Below are 19,770 nucleotides of genomic sequence, written 5' to 3'. Positions count from 1 at the left end.
CACAGAGTTTTGCATCCATCACCACAATCAATTTTAGAATACTCTCATCATCTCAGAAAGAAGCCCCGTATCCCTTAGCTCATATGTATTCCCCCATTCCTACTAGCCCTAAGAAGCCACTAATCTGCTTGTCTTTACAGATTTATCCATGCTGAACATTTCATGATTAATGGAGTCATACATGATCTTTGTGACTGGCTTTCTTTACTTAGCATAACGTTTCCAAGGTCCACTCTTATCGTAGCATGTATTAACACTTTATCTTTTTCATGGCCAAATAATATTTTGTTGTATGGATATACAAAATTTTGTTTATTTATTCATTCATTTTTTTAATATTTTATTTATTTATTCATGAGAAACAGAGAGAGAGAGAGGCAGAGACACAGGCACAGAGAGAAGCAGGCTCCATGCAGGGAGCCTGACGTGGGACTCGATCCCGGGTCTCCAGGATCACGCCCTGGGCTGAAGGCAGATGCTCAACCGCTGAGCCACCCAGGTGTCCCTATTTATTCATTCATTAATGAACACTTGGGTTGTTTCTATCTTTCAATTGTTGCGAGTTACGCTGCTATGAACATTTGTATACGAGTTTTTGTGTGGACATAGGTTTTCATTTCTCTTGGGTATATGATTAGGAGTGAAATTACTGGTACCATGGTGGTAATTCTATTTTTAACTTTGTGAGGAACTTCTAGACTATTTTCCAAATAGTCTGCTCCTCCATTTTATGTGCCCACCAGCAGCGTATGAGGGTTCTTCCCACACATGCACAGATCGTTATTCAGCCAAAGATCTGAAAAGCGCTCTCTGGAGCTCTGAACTCTACATAAAAGTCCTTGTCTGTGGTCTTCTGCCCCACAAATTCTAAACTCAACTTCCTCAAACTTTGATCTCTTTCTCTTCAGCTTGGCAAGACCTCTGGGCTTTATTTGGGTTCACTGGTCCTGCACTGTATCCTGGAAAACTCCTCCAGGCAGTAAACTAGGTAACTCTAGGGCTCACCTCATTTGTTTGCCTTCTCGCTCAGTGTCTGAGAACAGCTGTTTTTCAGTTCATTTTTTACTCTGATGCTGCCAGATGAAGATTTCTAAAATATAAAGCTAATTATTATTCAGCTTTTAAAATCAGTTAATGCATGCCTATTGTTCTCAAATGAAGTTCAGACTCCTTAACTTACCTTTAAAACCTGTAACAGCTAAGTGCTCTTTGGTGGCCAGCAATAGAAAGCAACACTTCTGGCTCTAGTGAAAACGGGATATTTATTGGAAGGGTATGGAATACCCACTGACTTAAAGGAAGGCAGAAGCAGAGGCTTAGGAAAGTCAAGAACCAAAGGAGCTCAAGGTTTCTAGGAAACAAGGAATTCTTTATCAGGACCTGCTCTTTGGATCTCTTCATTCTGGAATCAAATAAGGGGCATAGAGGGCATCTATCCTATTGGCCTGAACTTGGGTCGTATGCCCCACCCCCTCCAGGAGGGTAGCATTCACTGATAGTCCTACCTACCTACATGGACCCAGTGGAAGGCAGAAGGTTTTCCCAAGGACATTTGAGACTCCATTACTGGGAAAAAGAGGGATAGCTGCTGTATAGCAAAAATCAAAGCTGCTTCCTACAGAGCCCTCAGGATCTGGCCCCATGCTGCCTTTCTGAACTTCTTCACTCACTGCCCTGCCTGACTTGCAGCCCGTGCTTTAGCCACACTCAATCCCTTGCCACATCTCCACTGTGCCAGGTCCTCTTGTACCTCAATGCATTTGCACTTGTTATTTCTCCTACCAGGAACCACTTGTCACCACCCCTGCCTCCACCCCCCTCCAAAAAACCCACAACAACAAACTTGGAAAATGTCTACTCCTGCTGCTCAGATACCACCCCCCTTAGGAGGCCTGCTTTACCCTCCTAGTCTGGATTAGGTGCCCACTTACCTCCTTCCATAGACCTGTTTGCTTCCCTTTAATACTTATCATACCAAACTGGTGACTTAATTTCATAGGCCTTCATAGACCAATAGCTTCTTGGGCATACTAACAGGATCACTTGTTTTGGTGTTTTGCCCAGCACTTAATAGTCACTTCAATTTCTATTGGATATCAAATAATATCTTTTCTCTGTAGGGGAGTCTGCTGGATATGGATGGACCCCAGAGAACTCTCAACCAGAACTTAGAGCTCAGATTTCAGTATAGTGAAGATAGCCGCTGGCAGTGGTTTGTTATTTACACCAAACAGGTGAGTTATCAGGGCAGAGCATGAGAACCAGTGCTGAAATGCCCTCTTGCTTGCTAGGATGAACATAACACATTACCCTAACCCAACAGGAGCAGAGTACTAGAATATGATATACACTTTCTTTTTTGACCTATAATACTGTTTTTTGTTGTTGTTGTTTATTTTTCATTTTGTTTTATTTGACTAGTAGTCACCAGAGCCTTTGTATCAATTAGATATGAATTGAGTTACTAAATAACAAGACTCAATAATGACTTAGTCCAAAGGTTCTTGAACTTTTTCTCAAAGGGCCAGATGGTAAATATTTTATTTTATTTATTTATTTTTTAATTTATTTTTTATTGGTGTTCAATTTACTAACATACAGAATAACCCCCAGTGCCCGTCACCCATTCACTCCCACCCCCCGCCCTCCTCCCCTTCTACCACCCCTAGTTCATTTCCCAGAGTTAGCAGTCTTTACGTTCTGTCTCCGTTTCTGATATTTCCCACACATTTCTTCCCCCTTCCCTTATTTTCCCTTTCACTATTATTTATATTCCCCAAATGAATGAGAACATATAATGTTTGTCCTTCTCCGACTGACTTACTTCACTCAGCATAATACCCTCCAGTTCCATCCACGTTGAAGCAAATGGTGGGTATTTGTCATTTCTAATAGCTGAGTAATATTCCATTGTATACATAGACCACATCTTCTTTATCCATTCATCTTTCGTTGGACACCGAGGCTCCTTCCACAGTTTGGCTATCGTGGCCATTGCTGCTAGAAACATCGGGGTGCAGGTGTCCCGGCGTTTCATTGCATTTGTATCTTTGGGGTAAATCCCCAACAGTGCAATTGCTGGGTCGTAGGGCAGGTCTATTTTTAACTGTTTGAGGAACCTCCACACAGTTTTCCAGAGTGGCTGCACCAGTTCACATTCCCACCAACAGTGTAAGAGGGTTCCTTTTTCTCCGCATCCTCTCCAACATTTGTGGTTTCCTGCCTTGTTAATTTGCCCCATTCTCACCGGTGTGAGGTGGGATCTCATTGTGGTTTTGATTTGTATTTCCCTGATGGCAAGTGATGCAGAGCATTTTCTCATGTGCATGTTGGCCATGTCTATGTCTTCCTCTGTGAGATCTCTGTTCATGTCTTTTGCCCATTTCATGATTGGATTGTTTGTTTCTTTGGTGTTGAGTTTAATAAGTTCTTTATAGATCTTGGAAACTAGCCCTTTATCTGATATGTCATTTGCAAATATCTTCTCCCATTCTGTAGGTTGTCTTTGAGTTTTGTTGACTGTATCCTTTGCTGTGCAAAAGCTTCTTATCTTGATGAAGTCCCAATAGTTCATTTTTGCTTTTGTTTCTTTTGCCTTCGTGGATGTATCTTGCAAGAAGTTACTATGGCCGAGTTCAAAAAGGGTGTTGCCTGTGTTCTTCTCTAGGATTTTGATGGAATCTTGTCTCACATTTAGATCTTTCATCCATTTTGAGTTTATCTTTGTGTATGGTGCAAGAGAGTGGTCTAGTTTCATTCTTCTGCATGTGGATGTCCAATTTTCCCAGCACCATTTATTGAAGAGACTGTCTTTCTTCCAATGGATAGTCTTTCCTCCTTTATCGAATATTAGTTGCCCATAAAGTTCAGGGTCCACTTCTGGATTCTCTATTCTGTTCCACTGATCTATGCGTCTGTTTTTGTGCCAGTACCACACTGTCTTGATGACCACAGCTTTGTAGTACAACCTGAAATCTGGCATTGTGATGCCCCCAGATATGGTTTTCTTTTTTAAAATTCCCCTGGCTATTCGTGGTCTTTTCTGATTCCACACAAATCTTAAAATAATTTGTTCTAACTCTCTGAAGAAAGTCCATGGTATTTTGATAGGGATTGCATTAAACGTGTATATTGCCCTGGGTCACATTGACATTTTCACAATATTAATTCTGCCAATCCATGAGCATGGAATATTTTTCCATCTCTTTGTGTCTTCCTCAATTTCTTTCAGAAGTGTTTTATAGTTTTGAGGGTATAGATCCTTTACATCTTTGGTTAGGTTTATTCCTAGGTATCTTATGCTTTTGGGTGCAATTGTAAATGGGATTGACTCCTTAATTTCTCTTTCTTCAGTCTCATTGTTAGTGTATAGAAATGCCACTGACTTCTGGGCATTGATTTTGTATCCTGCCACGCTACCGAATTGCTGTATGAGTTCTAGCAATCTTGGGGTGGAGACTTTTGGGTTTTCTATGTAGAGTATCATGTCATCGGCGAAGAGGGAGAGTTTGACTTCTTCTTTGCCAATTTGAATGCCTTTAATGTCTTTTTGTTGTCTGATTGCTGAGGCTAGGACTTCCAGTACTATGTTGAATAGCAGTGGTGAGAGTGGACATCCCTGTCTTGTTCCTGATCTTAGGGGAAAGGCTCCCAGTGCTTCCCCATTGAGAATGATATTTGCTGTGGGCTTTTCATAGATGGCTTTTAAGATGTCGAGGAATGTTCCCTCTATCCCTACACTCTGAAGAGTTTTGATCAGGAATGGATGCTGTATTTTGTCAAATGCTTTCTCTGCATCCAATGAGAGGATCATATGGTTCTTGGTTTTTCTCTTGCTGATATGATGAATCACATTGATTGTTTTACGGGTGTTGAACCAGCCTTGTGTCCCAGGGATAAATCCTACTTGGTCATGGTGAATAATTTTTTTAATGTACTGTTGGATCCTATTGGCCAGTATCTTGTTGAGAATTTTTGCATCCATGTTCATCAGGGATATTGGTCTGTAATTCTCCTTTTTGGTGGGGTCTTTGTCTGGTTTTGGAATTAAGGTGATGCTGGCCTCATAGAACGAATTTGGAAGTACTCCATCTCTTTCTATCTTTCCAAACAGCTTTAGGAGAATAGGTATGGTTTCTTCTTTAAACGTTTGATAAAATTCCCCTGGGAAGCCATCTGGCCCTGGACTCTTGTGTCTTGGGAGGTTTTTGATGACTGCTTCAATTTCCTCCCTGGTTATTGGCCTGTTCAGGTTTTCTATTTCTTCCTGTTCCAGTTTTGGTAGTTTGTGGCTTTCCAGGAATGCGTCCATTTCTTCTAGATTGCCTAATTTATTGGCGTATAGCTGTTCATAATATGTTTTTAAAATCGTTTGTATTTCCTTGGTGTTGGTAGTGATCTCTCCTTTCTCATTCATGATTTTATTAATTTGAGTCTTCTCTCTCTTCTTTTTAATAAGGCTGGCTAATGGTTTATCTATCTTATTAATTCTTTCAAAGAACCAACTCCTGGTTCTGTTGATCTGTTCCACAGTTCTTCTGGTCTCGATTTCGTTGAGTTCTGCTCGAATCTTTATTAACTCCCTTCTTCTCTTGGGTGTAGGATCTATTTGCTGTTTTTTCTCTAGCTCCTTTATGTGTAAGGTTAGCTTTTGTATTTGAGTTCTTTCCAGTTTTTGAATGGATGCTTGTATTGCGATGTATTTCCCCCTCAGGACTGCTTTTGCTGCATCCCAAAGATTTTGGATGGTTGTATCTTCATTCTCATTAGTTTCCATGAATCTTTTTAATTCTTCCTTTATTTCCTGGTTGACCCTTTTATCTTTTAGCAGGATGGTCCTTAACCTCCATGTGTTTGAGGTCCTTCCAAACTTCTTGTTGTGATTTAGTTCTAATTTCAAGGCATTATGGTCTGAGAATATGCAGGGGACGATCCCAATCTTTTGGTATCAGTTCAGACCCGATTTGTGACCCAATATGTGGTCTATTCTGGAGAAGGTTCCATGTGCGCTTGAGAAGAATGTGTATTCAGTTGAGTTTGGATGTAAAGTTCTGTAGATATCTGTGAAATCCATCTGGTCCAGTGTATCATTTAAAGCTCTCGTTTCTTTGGAGATGTTGTGCTTAGAAGACCTATCGAGTATAGAAAGAGCTAGATTGAAGTCACCAAGTATAAGTGTATTATTATCTAAGTATTTCTTCACTTTGGTTAATAATTGATTGATGTATTTGGCAGCTCCCACATTCGGGGCATATATATTGAGGATTGTTAAGTCCTCTTGTTGAATAGATCCTTTAAGTATGATATAGTGTCCCTCTTCATCTCTCACTACAGTCTTTGGGGTAAATTTTAGTTTATCTGATATAAGGATGGCTACCCCTGCTTTCTTTTGAGGACCATTCGAATGGTAAATGGTTCTCCAACCTTTTATTTTCAGGCTGTAGGTGTCCTTCTGTCTAAAATGAGTCTCTTGTAGACAGCAAATAGATGGGTCCTGCTTTTTTATCCAGTCTGAAACCCTGCGCCTTTTGATGGGGTCATTAAGCCCGTTCACATTCAGAGTTACTATTGAGAGATATGAATTTAGTGTCATCATGATAACTGTTCAGTCCTTGTTTTTGTGGACTGTTCCACTGAACTTCTTCTTAAAGGGGAATTTTAAGAGTCCCCCTTAAAATTTCTTGCAGAGCTGGTTTGGAGGTCACATATTCTTTTAGTTGCTGCCTGTCTTGGAAGCTCTTTATCTCTCCTTCCATTTTGAATGAGAGCCTTGCTGGATAAAGTATTCTTGGTTGCATGTTCTTCTCATTTAGGACCCTGAATATATCCTGCCAGCCCTTTCTGGCCTGCCAGGTCTCTGTGGAGAGGTCTGCTGTTACCCTAATACTCCTCCCCATAAAAGTCAGGGATTTCTTGTCTCTTGCTGCTTTAAGGATCTTCTCTTTATCTTTGGAATTTGCAAGCTTCACTATTAAATGTCGAGGTGTTGAACGGTTTTTATTGATTTTAGGGGGGGATCTCTCTATTTCCTGGATCTGAATGCCTGTTTCCCTTCCCAGATTAGGAAAGTTTTCATCTAGAATTGTTCAAATACATATTCTGGCCCTCTGTCCCTTTCGGCGCCCTTGGGAACCCCAATTAAACGTAGGTTTTTCTTTCTCAGGCTGTCGTTTATTTCCCTTAATCTATCCTCATGGTCTTTTAATTGTTTGTCTCCTTTTTCCTCAGTTTCCCTCTTTGCTATCAACTTGTCTTCTATGTCACTCACTTGTTCTTCCACCTCGTTAACCCTCGTCGTTAGGACTTCTAGTTTGGATTGCATCTCATTCAATTGATTTTTAATTTCTGCCTGATTAGCTCTAAATTCTGCAGTCATGAAGTCTCTTGAGTCCTTTATACTTTTTTCTAGAGCCACCAGTAGCTGTATAATAGTGCTTCTGAATTGGCTTTCTGACATTGAATTGTAATCCAGATTTTGTAACTCTGTGGGAGAGAGGATTGTTTCTGATTCTTTCTTTTGAGGTGAGGTTTTCCTTCTAGTCATTTTGCTCAGTGCAGAGTGGCCAAAAGCAAGTTGTATTGGGAAAAAGAGAAAAAGAGAGGAGAGAAAGAAGGAAAGAAAAGAGAAAGAGAAAAAAAAAGGGAAGAAAAAAAAGAAGAAAAAGAGAAAGAAAAAGAAAGGAGAAAAAAAAGGGGGTGGGGGAAGGAAACAAATCAAAAAGCAAAACAAAACAAAACAAAACAAAACAAAACAAAAAAGAACCACCGGGGAGTATCTTCTGATTCTGTCTACTTTAAGTCCCTTGGCTTCTCCTGGAAGTTGTCTGTCCAGCTGGTGTTCTGGGGGAGGGGCCTGCTGTGCTGATTTCAGGTGTTAGCAGTTGGGGGAGCTGCTGTGCCCCTGCCTGGTGCAGGGCTCAGTGGGGGTTGTTTACCTCGTGAGGCCGCAGGAGGAACAGCCCCAGTGGCGGGGCAGCTCTGGAGCCCTGGAGTCAGCTCCGGCAGGAACTCCGTCTGCAGGGCCTGGAGTCTCCGGGCGGGGCCGCTGATCTGCTCAGCTGGGGCAGGAGCGTCCTCGCTGTCCTGGGCCCTCCCGGCCTCTGCCTGTCCCGGGGGAGGCGGGATCCTGGGCTGTGTCCCGGCGCCCTGGGCTCCGGAGCCTGCGCTGGTGGATTCGCGCTCCCGGGCCGCGCAGCCCCTTCCGCGGAGCTGCCGCCCAAGCCCCTCCGAGCTGCTCCTGGAACCGCGCAGCCCCCTCCGCACGGAGCCTCTTCCTCTGCCCGAGCCCCTCCGAGCTGCTCCCGGGGCCGCGCAGCCCCCTCCGCGGAGCCGCCGCCCGAGCCCCTCCGAGCTGCTCCGGGTCCCGCCGGTCCCGCCGGTCCCGCCGTGGGCGCTGCAGCCCTTAGGGAGCTCGGCGCACTGTCCCGGGGCGCAGGTGCCTGTTAGTGTCCCCGGGAGCCCGAGGGCATCCCCGCCCTCCTGGGTCCTGCTCCACCTCCCTGGAGCCCCTTTCCGCCCGGGAAGGTCGGTGCAGCTCCTGCTCCTCCGGGACGGGGCTCTCCTGTCCTGGGGACACTCGCCCCGGCCTCAGCCCGGCTCCTCGCGGGCCCCTCCCCCTCGGAGGCCTTTGTTTTTTTCTCTTTCCCCGTCTTCCTACCTTGATAGAAGCGCGAACTCTTCTCACTGTAGCATTCCAGCTGGTCTCTCTTTCAATCTCAGGCCAAATTCGTAGATTTTTAGGATGATTGGAAGGTTATCTAGGTAATTTGGTGGGGACAGATGATTTGGGGACCCTACTCTTCCTCCATCTTGCCCCTCCCCAGATGGTAAATATTTTAGTTCTGGGGTCCATGTGGTCTCTGTTGCAACCACCCAATTCTGTTGTGGTAGCGCAAAAATAGCCACAGACAATCTGTGAACAAATGATTATAGCTGTTTTCCAGTAAAAATTTGTAAAAACAAGTAAAGGGTTGGATTTATTGACCTCTAACTTAGACAATACAGATTTTTATCTCACTTAATAAGAATACTGGAAGTAGATGATTGACATCCCTTTGGTGTGGAAGGCAAAAGCTTTGCCTCAGAAGCCCCCAGTAGACTTTCCATTATGTCTCATTGGCCAAGACTGAGTCACATGACCACTCCTAGCTCAAGGCAGTCTGGGAATCAAGTATTTAGGAAAAAAGAACAGAATTCATGATCAACTTAGAGTAGGCATGAGCTGGGCACTTTGTCATCAGACAAAATCAAGGTTCTATTAGGAGAGGAGGGATTGCTGGACACCAAACTATTTCGGTCTTCCATTGGTTTATAAAGTTGGAATAAAAGTTTTTTAAAAAAAAGATTCAATTTTCTAAACACCAAATTCAGCTGAAAAATTCTATGAACGAATTCAAGCAACTTCAAATTGAAATCAAAATTGCAGATGTTCTAAAACAAAACCAAAATATCAAAGTAATCTTTGTGTCAGCATTTCATTCAGCTTAAGTCGCTGGTGATCACACTAAGTTCCTTTGAGCATTCTGGCTCAGGTAACCAAAGCTCCCCGAAACTCTCTACTTTTAGTATAGGTACAATCATGAGGTAATAGATACCAAGGTCCTCTGAAAAACACAGAGTGCTAAACCAAATTCTAGGTTAAAGAAATGGGCCGTCAGGTTCACCTTGAATATGAAACACCCTTAGGGAAATGGTAGGATGGTTTGCAGTCACTTGGAGAGATGCAGATAGATTTTGGCAGTGAAACCACCTACCCTTGCCCAGAATGCTAAATTCAGTAGTTAAATTTTATTATGGTCCTTTAGTCTGTACCAAATGAGTTTAAGCCACTATAGAGAGTGCAATAAACATTCTTTTAAAGGATTCCTGGTAAGGTCTTATTTCCTTTGGAGTGTGGGTTTATTGATATGTACCCGAAGAGCTACTTCTGCAAAATGCAGAAGTATGGCTTGTGTGCCTTTCAAGTACAAATGAGGGCTTGGACCCCAATATTTTCTAAACCCTTTCTTTAAACAATGGCTCAGTGCCTTTATATTGAAGGAACCTTACCTGGTTCATAGCCAAGTCTTAACCTACATATCTCTGTACATTGTATAAGAATATGGATCCAGTCCACATCTTGGGGGGCATTATTAAACACCTTTCCTAGCTTTATCAATGCTGGTTATGTGGTTTAACTATTTCATACCCTGGTTTTGTGTAGGTTCTATATATGCAGAGATGAACAGGGTTAGTTCTTAGCTAAACCAAGAAATCAAAATTTGTTTTTGTGTGTAAATCCCACATCTTCTATTCTTTCCCTATTGGTAGTAGTGCCTTTCTTCTACCTGCTTTCTCTCCCCTTAAATAAAATAAATTCCTGTCAAGTCTACAGCCCTGCAAGACTTTGAGATGGCTACCTATATGTAGCCATTCTCCCTCTAGTTCTACTTTCTATGTCCTACCCTCCACAATCCCAACCTGGATTTTCTCTTTCCTTTCTCCTCCTCTCCATCACCCCTTCCCTTCAGTGCGGTATATAAGTTTATATGGTATCAATTTATGCTATAAATTTATAGTAATGTCCTATAGCCTCAAGCTTTGAGCTTTAGTTGTCTCAAATGTTAGTAGGGCGAAAAGAGAAATATGCAAGCCAAGAATTGAGAGCAAGACAAAGGAGAGAGAGGTTGAATGGGAAAGGAGCAAGTGGGTAAATTGTAGGAAACCTTAAATTGGGACATGGAGTGAAGATCCTGGAAAAAAGGAAACCCCAGCTTTTGTTTAGTAGGGTGTCTGCTGTGTATCCTGGCACCAACAGTGATGAGCCAACAAAAAGCCACAGATGATATCAGGGGCAACCATCAGTCTTAAAAGTGAATGATTAAAGATACCATAAAAACCAGAAAGTGATGAAAAACCATTTTTTTTTAGTTCAGTAAAAGCCATAAGGTGCTAATATACCCTTTCAAACAGGTTACCATTTATGCCTAGTAATAGGTCTCTCAATAATTATGCATACAATTAAATGTAAGGTCAATCATCATCGGTTGATTTGATTAGTCAGGGTTTTTACAAAGTTATTTGTTGCTTGTAAAACAGCCTCTTACAAAGTAACAGGAAAAATAGGAAGGGAAGTTTTAAGAGGGAAAAAGATAGTAAATGTAACGAGTTCTCTGTCTTTTTAAAAATTGACTGTAAGTACATCCATCTAATTGAGAAAATATATGGGTACTTGCTAATTGCATCTTATGCAAATTTATGGAAATTAAAGAAGACATCTAAATTCTTAAAGGCATAGGATTGGAGAGCAGAGCTCAAAATCTTCTTTATGGTGTGAGGAGGGAAGAAAGACAAGTTCTCTTTAATTAAGAGATTTCTTTATTCCTGGATTCTTTAGGCTTTTTTGCTGAGTAGCTGCCTGAAAAAGATGATCTCAGAAAAGATGGTAAAGCTAGCTGCAGAGAATCCAGAAATGGTAAGTTCTCTTTATCTGTGTATATATTTCACCTTAAGTTCCTACCATTAGCCAAAACTAACCTACATGGATAAATTCCGGTCCTCAAGGGAGGAACCCAACCTCCCAGAAGTGAGCTCCTCTGCCTTCTGCAAGCTGTCTTTAGAATTCAAGCTGTTTTTTCCAAGAAGGGTCCTTACGTTGCTCTGTATTCTTGAATCTCTGCTTTCCCCCAGATGGAAGATCCCAGATTTACCATAAAAACTACATCATAAAGTCAGGATCCTGAGAGGTCTTTAACACAGCAGCGATGAACTTAAATAAGCTCTATAATTTTGTCTCTAGAAAGAACTCAGTTTCTTGAAACTTCTGTGCCAAATTAAAATGCCATTAGGGGTTGAAAGAAGCCATAGAATAAAAGAAGCTCTCAAGGCTATACATTTTTCTGAGTGTAAAATAAATTTTGCCTCTCTAGTCTCTTCAATAAAGGCCTAGTAACCCATTGAAAGGGTTGGTGGCAGGCAGTAAAAAGAGACACTGAGATTTTAAACTTTTCTACTTGCCTTGTCACCATCATGATGCAAGCATATTCCAAGTAAGACAGTACACTTGGAGTTTAAAAATGTTAACAAATACTAATGCCTGGTTGACATTTATAAACATAATTTTTTTTTGCAGAATGTTATACTGATATTTAAAAAATGCAACAGAACATATTTGAAAATGTTCCCTAATGTTTTCATTTAAATTGAGTCCTTTAAAAGAAGATAGGTGACATCTTTAGTTTAACGTTGTTCATTACTAGACTTTGCAGCTTTTTTCTAAGAAAATAGTTAAATTTTATCCTATTTCTCTTCCTTCTAGAACTGAAAATATTTTCCTAGGGAAAATAAAATTTACTCCCTCTTGGTATTTGAACAATTCAAAAATGTACTGTAGAGTAGCAAATCAAAGCAACAAAAGAATTGTGGATGCTCTTTTTAAAAAGAGGTCATAAAATCTAACCTCTTAGGCAGAATGGACCCCCTTAGGCTCCAATTATTATATATATAAAAAGAAGAAGAAAAAATAGTTAACTGAAGTAGCCCCATTAAAAGGGAGAAGTACTCTCAAATGTGGCTGAATAAAATATAAGCTACCTACTTCATGCAGGAGATACTTGAACAGTGAATAGCTAGCTAAAGAGTTTACTAAATAATAGAAGGTAATGACTTATTTAAAGTTTTAAAAACAACAACAACAACAAAACAACCAATCACTGTAACTACATTCTTCATATTTGCACACAAATTGAAACCTATACTTTCTCTGTGGCCGATAGTGAAATCAGCATATTAGTCGCTATTGCATTGCTTTATCCAAATACTCAACAAATTTTATTTCTGTAAGCTCTTTTTTTTTTTTTCTTATTTTGGGTCTTAAAAAGAAAAGTTAAGACCCTTTCTCTGGAAAACTGAATTTTGGGGGCACTTGAGTGGCTCATTCGGTTAAGCATCTCTTGTTTTCAGCTCAGGTCATGATCCTTGGGGTCATGGGATGGAGCCACATATTGCCTCGGGCTCTGCACTCAGCAAGAGCAGGAGGGGTGTCTGCTTGAGATTCTCTCCCTCTCTCCCCCTCTTGCTCTCTTTCTCTCTCTAAAACAAATAATAAAAAAAAATTTTTTTTAAAGGAAATTAGGTTTTCAAGGAGATGTTGTAGGGATAGTCCACATTTCAACCTGAAATTTCATCTGAAAACCCCTGGGTGAAATGAAACCCTGGAAAGTGAAGAGAGCAGACAGGTCAGCTCTTTGAGTGTATACTGAGTTCCAGCTTCCTCACAAAGCACAGTTGACCAGAACAAATCATTCTGTGGAACTCAAAGTAGCCATGTGAATGTATGACTGTGATATTCACTAGTTTTCTAGGTAAATACATAAAGTCTAAACTGACATGTATCACTTATAAAGGGGGACTAGGGACTTATCAAAGGGACTGGGATCCAGAGGTCTCTATTTTGCAAGGCAGAATAGATTCCAAGATTTTGATTATCATGAAGAATCTGGAGAGGGGGAGAGAAATTAAGGAACTTATAACCAGATAAACCCCATAAATAAAGCAGATAGTCCCTAGAAGGAGATTAAATAGTATTATTTTATCCTAGTAAGAAGAAAGGCTTTGAAGAAGAAATTTAGTGCTAATTTAACTTAGCTATAGGCAATGCTTTCAAAGGTAAGACTTGAACCATTTCTGAAGAGATTATTAAAATTTGAAATCAAATAAATGTACTAAACAATGTAAATACACAACAAAATTATCTTAGTCTTTTTTTAAATTTTATTTATTTATTCATGAGAGACACAGAGAGAGGCAGAGACACAGGTGGAGGGAGAAGCAGACTCCATGAAGGGAGCCTGACGTGGGTCTTGATCCCAGGTCTCCAGGATCACGCCCTGGGCTGAAGGCAGTGCTAAACTGCTAAGCCACCTGGGCTGCCCTCATCCTACAGTCTTAAAGGCAGTATTAACTGTAAACCTGAAGGGGAAACAAATCATAACATTCTTTTAAAGCTATGCTCCTATGCAAAAACCTTTAATAAATTTTTATTATTTGCTCCTTTTAACTAGAACAGAATTTTAAGAATTATTTTATTTGAAAATAAACTGTATGTGTTGGTAGTAGGTTTGGCTATATATAATGAAGAACAAAAGACAGAAGTGTCCTAGATAAAACAAGTTTGTGTCTTTCTCATCTAAAAGAAACCCAGAGCTAGTCAGTCTAAGGCTGGGATGGTGGCTCCATTATATCACCAGAGACCTTTCTGCTCGGCCATCTTCAGTTTGTGACTTTTGCCTCATGTTGAAAATGGCTGCTGGAGCTCCAGTCATTATTTCCACATTCTAGGCAGCAAGTATGAATGGATATGAATGGCTCACCTCTCTTCTTTAAGAAGGGATCTCCAAAGTCCCACAGATTTTCATCTTACGGCTCATTGGCCAAGAGTTAGTCACACCCCAGGCCTACACCTAGCTGCAAGGGAGTCTGGTAAACATTGTCTTTTTAGAGGGTAGTTGTCTCTCCAAATATATTTGGGTGGTATTACTAAGAAAGAAGGGCAGAATAGATATTAACGTAGGCTACCAGCAATCTCTGCCATTGAAAGAAATCTAAAAGACATCAAGAAAAGAAAGCAGATGTATTTTATGCAATAGATGTGCTCCTATGAGTTTCTGAAAATGTATCATTGTCATTATCTTATATATTGAACCGTAATCTAAATATATGAGAGGTATCAGGAAAAGATGGTGACTAATTTTCTGAACTGAAAAATAATTTCTATTTTTAATAATCCACACCTAGTTTATCTGTATATTTTTTCCTCAGGTTTACTCAAAAGAGGTTCTGAATATCCAAATTGGTTTTCTGGAAAATGACAAAGAACCAAATGGCTTTCTGATTCTGGCTTGCCTCATACCTCTATCCCCAATGCCAACTAACATCACCATATGTATTTTTCTTTCCATTACTATTTCATTTGGGGCAAGACCAGACTATGTAAAAGGCCAATGGGCTCAGAAATCATGCTTTAAAGTATGTTTCTGTCACATGGTGAGGAGGGGAAACAGCAAGGGCAGTGTTATGTCCCAGGAATGTCAGCCTTTGAACCCTTGGCACTTTCTAGAAAACAGAAAAAGTACAGATATATTCCAGCCCATTTGAGAAAGATCTGAGCATAGCAGGTGGACAAAACTTTAGAGAGCTGGGAGAAATTACCATGTGGGAGTAGGTAGGCAGATTATTAAAAGAAAATACCTGTTGATAAAATAAAAAAAAAAAAAAGAAACTACCTGTTGATGAAGAAGAACGTAGAAGAATACTGCATTATGAAAAAAAAGATTTGCTCTCTCCTCCAACAACTTTATCCCCCCAGTATATAAAATATTTAAAGCCCTTCTTGATGTAAGTCAAGGATACAGATTGTATCAGAAATTGCTTACCATTCATAGTGGGTTCTATTTTATTTATTTCAACATAGGGGAAGAAGGTAAAGGAGAATAGGAGAGAGAAAAATTCTGAGCTGTTTTCGCTAACTCTGTATTTCATTGCACGAGAATACTTACAGGCTGTAAGTATTCTCGTGCTTAATATTACTAATATTGTAATATTAAGTGTAAGTAATATTGTAAGCAATGACAGTAATATTAGCAACATACGTAAGACAACAGAGCATTAACTTCTCATTTATTAAGACTTAATAACAAATTTTTAAAAATATTTTATGTATTTATTAGAGAATGTGAGTGGGCAGTGGGGCAGAGGGAGAGGGAAGGGAGAGAATCTCAAACAGCCTCTGCACTGAGCGCAGAGCTGATGTGGGGCTCAATCTCATAACCCTGAGATCATGACCTGAGCCAAAACCAGAGTCAGACGCTTAATGGACTGAGCCACCTGGGCATCCCTAATAACTAGTTTTTAAAAAATTGTTAGGCTTCAAAGATATGAACATTTCTATTAAGAATACCAGCCTTGAGGATGTCCTTTGTGTCTTTCAAAGCAATTTTTTTAAAGATTTTATTTGACACAGAGCACAAGCAGGGGGAGGAGCAGGCTCTCCCCTGAACCAGGGAGCCAGATGCAGGGCTCCATCCCAGGACCCTGAGATCATGACCTGAGCCAAAGGCAGATGCTTAGCTGACTGAGTCACCCAAGTACCCTTCCTCCAAAGCAATCTGTTTTATAACAGTATTAAGTTAACTGGAGTTTAAAGACCATGCCCTTTTGCAATGTCATGTTATTTATCCCACTAATTTTGAAATGTTCCTCTCTATATTCTCATGAATAAGAAACAATGATAAACAACTTAATTAAGTCTCACTTCATCCTTTCATTTACAAATGCCTATATTTACCATGCAATTGTTGGAGATTTGAGGATCCAGAGTCAAGGAGTTTGTTGGAGGAGAAAGGCAATTAGTAAGGAGATAGTTATGGCCATTGAGTGGTAAGTTGAGCCATGCACATCATGCTAATTGCTTCATAAGAGTGTTCTTTTCCTGTAGGAAGAGTAGAAGAACTCTTCCTCCTCAACCCTGCCTAGATGATGCTTCCTGGCTGTGCCAGACACTACTCGCTTTTCTGGGTTCTCTGACTCTCCACCCTGCTCTGTTCTCTGATCTCTGTGTGCTGCCACTTTGCTCTCTGACCCACGGGAAAACCCAGCAAGACTGGATGGAGTGTGGAAGAAAAGTGAGATTGGGGGATTTATTTCTCCACTTCTGTCCCTGCTGGGTCTCTGTGGCTGGCGCAGCCTTCTGCTGAAGGCCAAGCTCTTGGAGGCAGCCTCTTCCTCTCTGCAGCTTTCGCTCTCCTCATTCCAGTACCAGCTGCCACCCATGACCCTTCAGGCCTAGGAATGGTAAAATTTGCCCTTGAGCCCCTCACTGCCCCTGGGATCTCCAACATCCCTTCATGGACTCACTTTAATTCTGTCTGCACTGCCATTAAATAGTTCCTTTTTTTTTTTTTTTAAGATTTTATTTATTTGTTCATGAGAGACACAGGCAGAGGGAGAAGCAGGCTCCCTGCAGGGAGGCCAAAGTGGGATTCTATCCCAGAACCCTGGGATCAAAGGCAGACACTCAACCATGAGCCACCCAGGTGCCCCAAATAGTTTCTTTTTAAAACACTCCTCAGGAGTGTGCCATCTGTTTTCTGCTGGGTCCCTGTTATATTAAGTTTACCTTATGCATATGAGGTATATTCAAGTGTCTTAAACTTCAGTTTGATCTTCACTTAATTAGTGGTGCCTTTTGATTAATCAAAGCCCCACTTGGGTTTGATTCAGTGTATGGATTGGGGCTCTGTGGATTATTTTAGGATTTAGGAGTTCATTTTGTGTGAAGTCCTTTGAGAAGCTGTGTTAAATCACAAAAGCTATAGGTAACCACCAGTGTTAAACATTAGGCTTCGCTTCACTTTTGGGGGCTCAATTTCTGCAACATTTGTACGTTTGCAAACGAAAGGGGAATGTGCCAATGGGTAGCAGGTGTGCCTGCTGACTGGCTGCCTTTGAGACCATTAAGAGGATTATTGTGGAAGGGGAAATGTGCTAGTTAAATAGATTATTTGTGTGCTTGCTTCTCCAGGCTGTGCTGACTGACATTTTACTAATCTATTTAGCAGATTGAAGTTCCAGAACAAGGCAAAAGTAAAAAAATACCACATTCAACAAAGCCAGGTCTGTGAGTAAAATTATGTAATTGATACATTATAATTTTGATAAATCTGTCCTTTTCCCCCCTTTAACCAAACTCTTTTTACTTTTAAGAATAAGCCAGAATTTTCTTTCTCAGCAGCTCCTCTGCATAGAATTGGGCCAATTGGAGGACCATCACAGAAGTACAGTATTTTTACTGTAGTACCCCATAGGGCCAAGGGACATGCTTTCCTGCATTTTTACATAGAAAATTTCCAAGAAGAACACAAAATTCTTTAGTGATTTTTTTCCACACTCCATGCAGTTTTTTTGAAAATCCTCTTTCTGGTTTACATTTTAGCTTCATGAATTCTCTGCAGCGTACTCTGTATAAAACAACCTTGAAGTTTATTAAATACTATTTGAAGCATTTAGGTCTGCTGGGCAGATAACAGTAACAGTAAATATCACAATAGAAAGCATTAGTAGGCACTTATTGCCAGGCACTGTCCTAAGCACTTTTATGTGGAATAACACATTCATTCTCACCAAAGTCTTATAAATCATTAGAAGAAATGGGCACAGAGAGGTTAGGTGACTTCCCCAGGTTGCACAGTAATCAGTAGTGGAAGGAAGTAGACAATTTGACTCCAGAGTTGTGTCCTTAATTAACCCTTCCTTTCTAGATTCAAATCCTAGGGTATGTAAATGAAATAAAAGTGACCTCCAAGTAAAATTTGAATAGAATTTATTATTGGTCTGCTCCTGTTACACAATCTGCTGTATATATAAAGGTACTAAGTACATAAATACAGTATTTATAAAAATGAAATAAAGTCCTTTCTTGGGATGCCTGGGTGGCTCAGCAGTTGAGAGTCTGCCTTCCGCTCAGGGCGTGATCCCGGAGTGCCGGGATTGAGTCCCACATCGGGCTCCCTGCCTGCTTCTCCTTCTGCCTGTGTCTCTGCCTTTCTGTCTGTGTCTCTCATGAATAAATAAGTAAAATCTTAAAAAACAAAAAAAAAAAGGGTCCTTTCTTGAGTGAATAAGCTCAGTAAAAAAATTTTAAAACAGACTAAATGCAAAGCTTACTCTCGTAACACTAGCATTTTTGGCTGCTTAGATCAGAGACAGGAGATAAGAACTCTGCCATGTACTGGCGATGTATCTTCAGGCATATCAAAAAACTAAATGTTTAAGGGACTCGTGAGGTGCTTATTAAAATGCAGATTCTTGGGCCCCACTCCAAAATATTGATTTAGCAGATCAGCATTTATAGCAAGCATCCCAGTGGGAAACATAGCACCAAGTTTCAATTTCTTGACCTTTAAAACATAGGCAGTAATTACTCCATCACTCAAATTCAGCGGCAGCATAGTGATTAGCACAGAGCTGAGGTTCTCAACCTTGGTTGCACATTGGCATCACCTGGGGAGCTCTAAAAACAAATCTTGGCTAGACCCCATCCTCAAAGACTGTGACTTAATTGGTCTAGGGGCCCGGCAACAGAATATTTAAAAGCTCCTCAGGTGGTGTAATGTACGGTCAGGATTGAAACTATTATCCTAGAACAGGGGTTCTCAAAGTGTGGTCCCTAAAGTCACAACATCAGCATACCTTGAGAACTTAGGAATTTATATTCTCAGGCCCTAAACCTACTTCATCAGAAACCCTAGGAATGGGGGCTAGTAATCTGTGTTTTTTTGTTTTGTTTTGTTTTGTTTTAAAGATTTTATTTATTCATGAGAGACAGAGAGAGAGAGGCAGAGACACAGGCAGAGGGAGAAGCAGGCTCCATGCAGGGAGCCTGACGTGGGACTCTATCCTGGGTCTCCAGGATCAGGCCCTGGGCTGAAGGTGGTGCTAAAGCGCTGAGCCACCTGGGCTGCCCAAATAGTTAATTTTTTTTTTTTATAAATTTATTTTTTTTAAAGATTTTATTTATTTATTCATGATAGAGAGAGAGAGAGAGAGAGAGAGAGGCAGAGACAGGCAGAGGGAGAAGCAGGCCCCATGTAGGGAGCCCGACATAGGACTCAATCCCAGGATTCCAGGATCATGCCCTGGGATGAAGGCAGGTGCTTAAGCTGCTGAGCCACCCAGGCTGCCCTAGTAATCTGTATTTAGCAAGCCCTCCAGATGAGTCTGATGCATGTCCAATTT

The 19,770-nt window shown here is 40.8% G+C and overlaps 1 protein-coding gene across 8 annotated transcripts in view; it reads left to right on the top strand.

The window, feature by feature from the left end:
* Positions 1 to 19,770, top strand: part of SNX31 (sorting nexin 31) — a 72,574-nt gene that overhangs the window by 50,567 nt on the left and 2,237 nt on the right. For 2 of the 8 annotated variants that reach the window (XM_072774046.1, XM_072774040.1), the window contains 3 exons: positions 2,121 to 2,234; positions 11,375 to 11,452; positions 17,592 to 17,649. In XM_072774046.1, coding sequence (XP_072630147.1) covers positions 2,121 to 2,234; positions 11,375 to 11,452; positions 17,592 to 17,649 — 250 coding nt within the window. The remainder of the gene's footprint in view (positions 1 to 2,120; positions 2,235 to 11,374; positions 11,453 to 17,591; positions 17,650 to 19,770) is intronic. The other 6 variants (XM_072774047.1, XM_072774045.1, XM_072774041.1 and 3 more) reach the window with 5 other exon arrangements.

The sequence above is a fragment of the Canis lupus genome, chromosome 14 (assembly GCF_048164855.1).
Source record: "Canis lupus baileyi chromosome 14, mCanLup2.hap1, whole genome shotgun sequence".
Lineage (NCBI taxonomy): Eukaryota > Metazoa > Chordata > Mammalia > Carnivora > Canidae > Canis > Canis lupus.
Note: the sequence above shows the minus strand (reverse complement) of the source record. Positions and strands in the feature narration are given on the sequence as shown.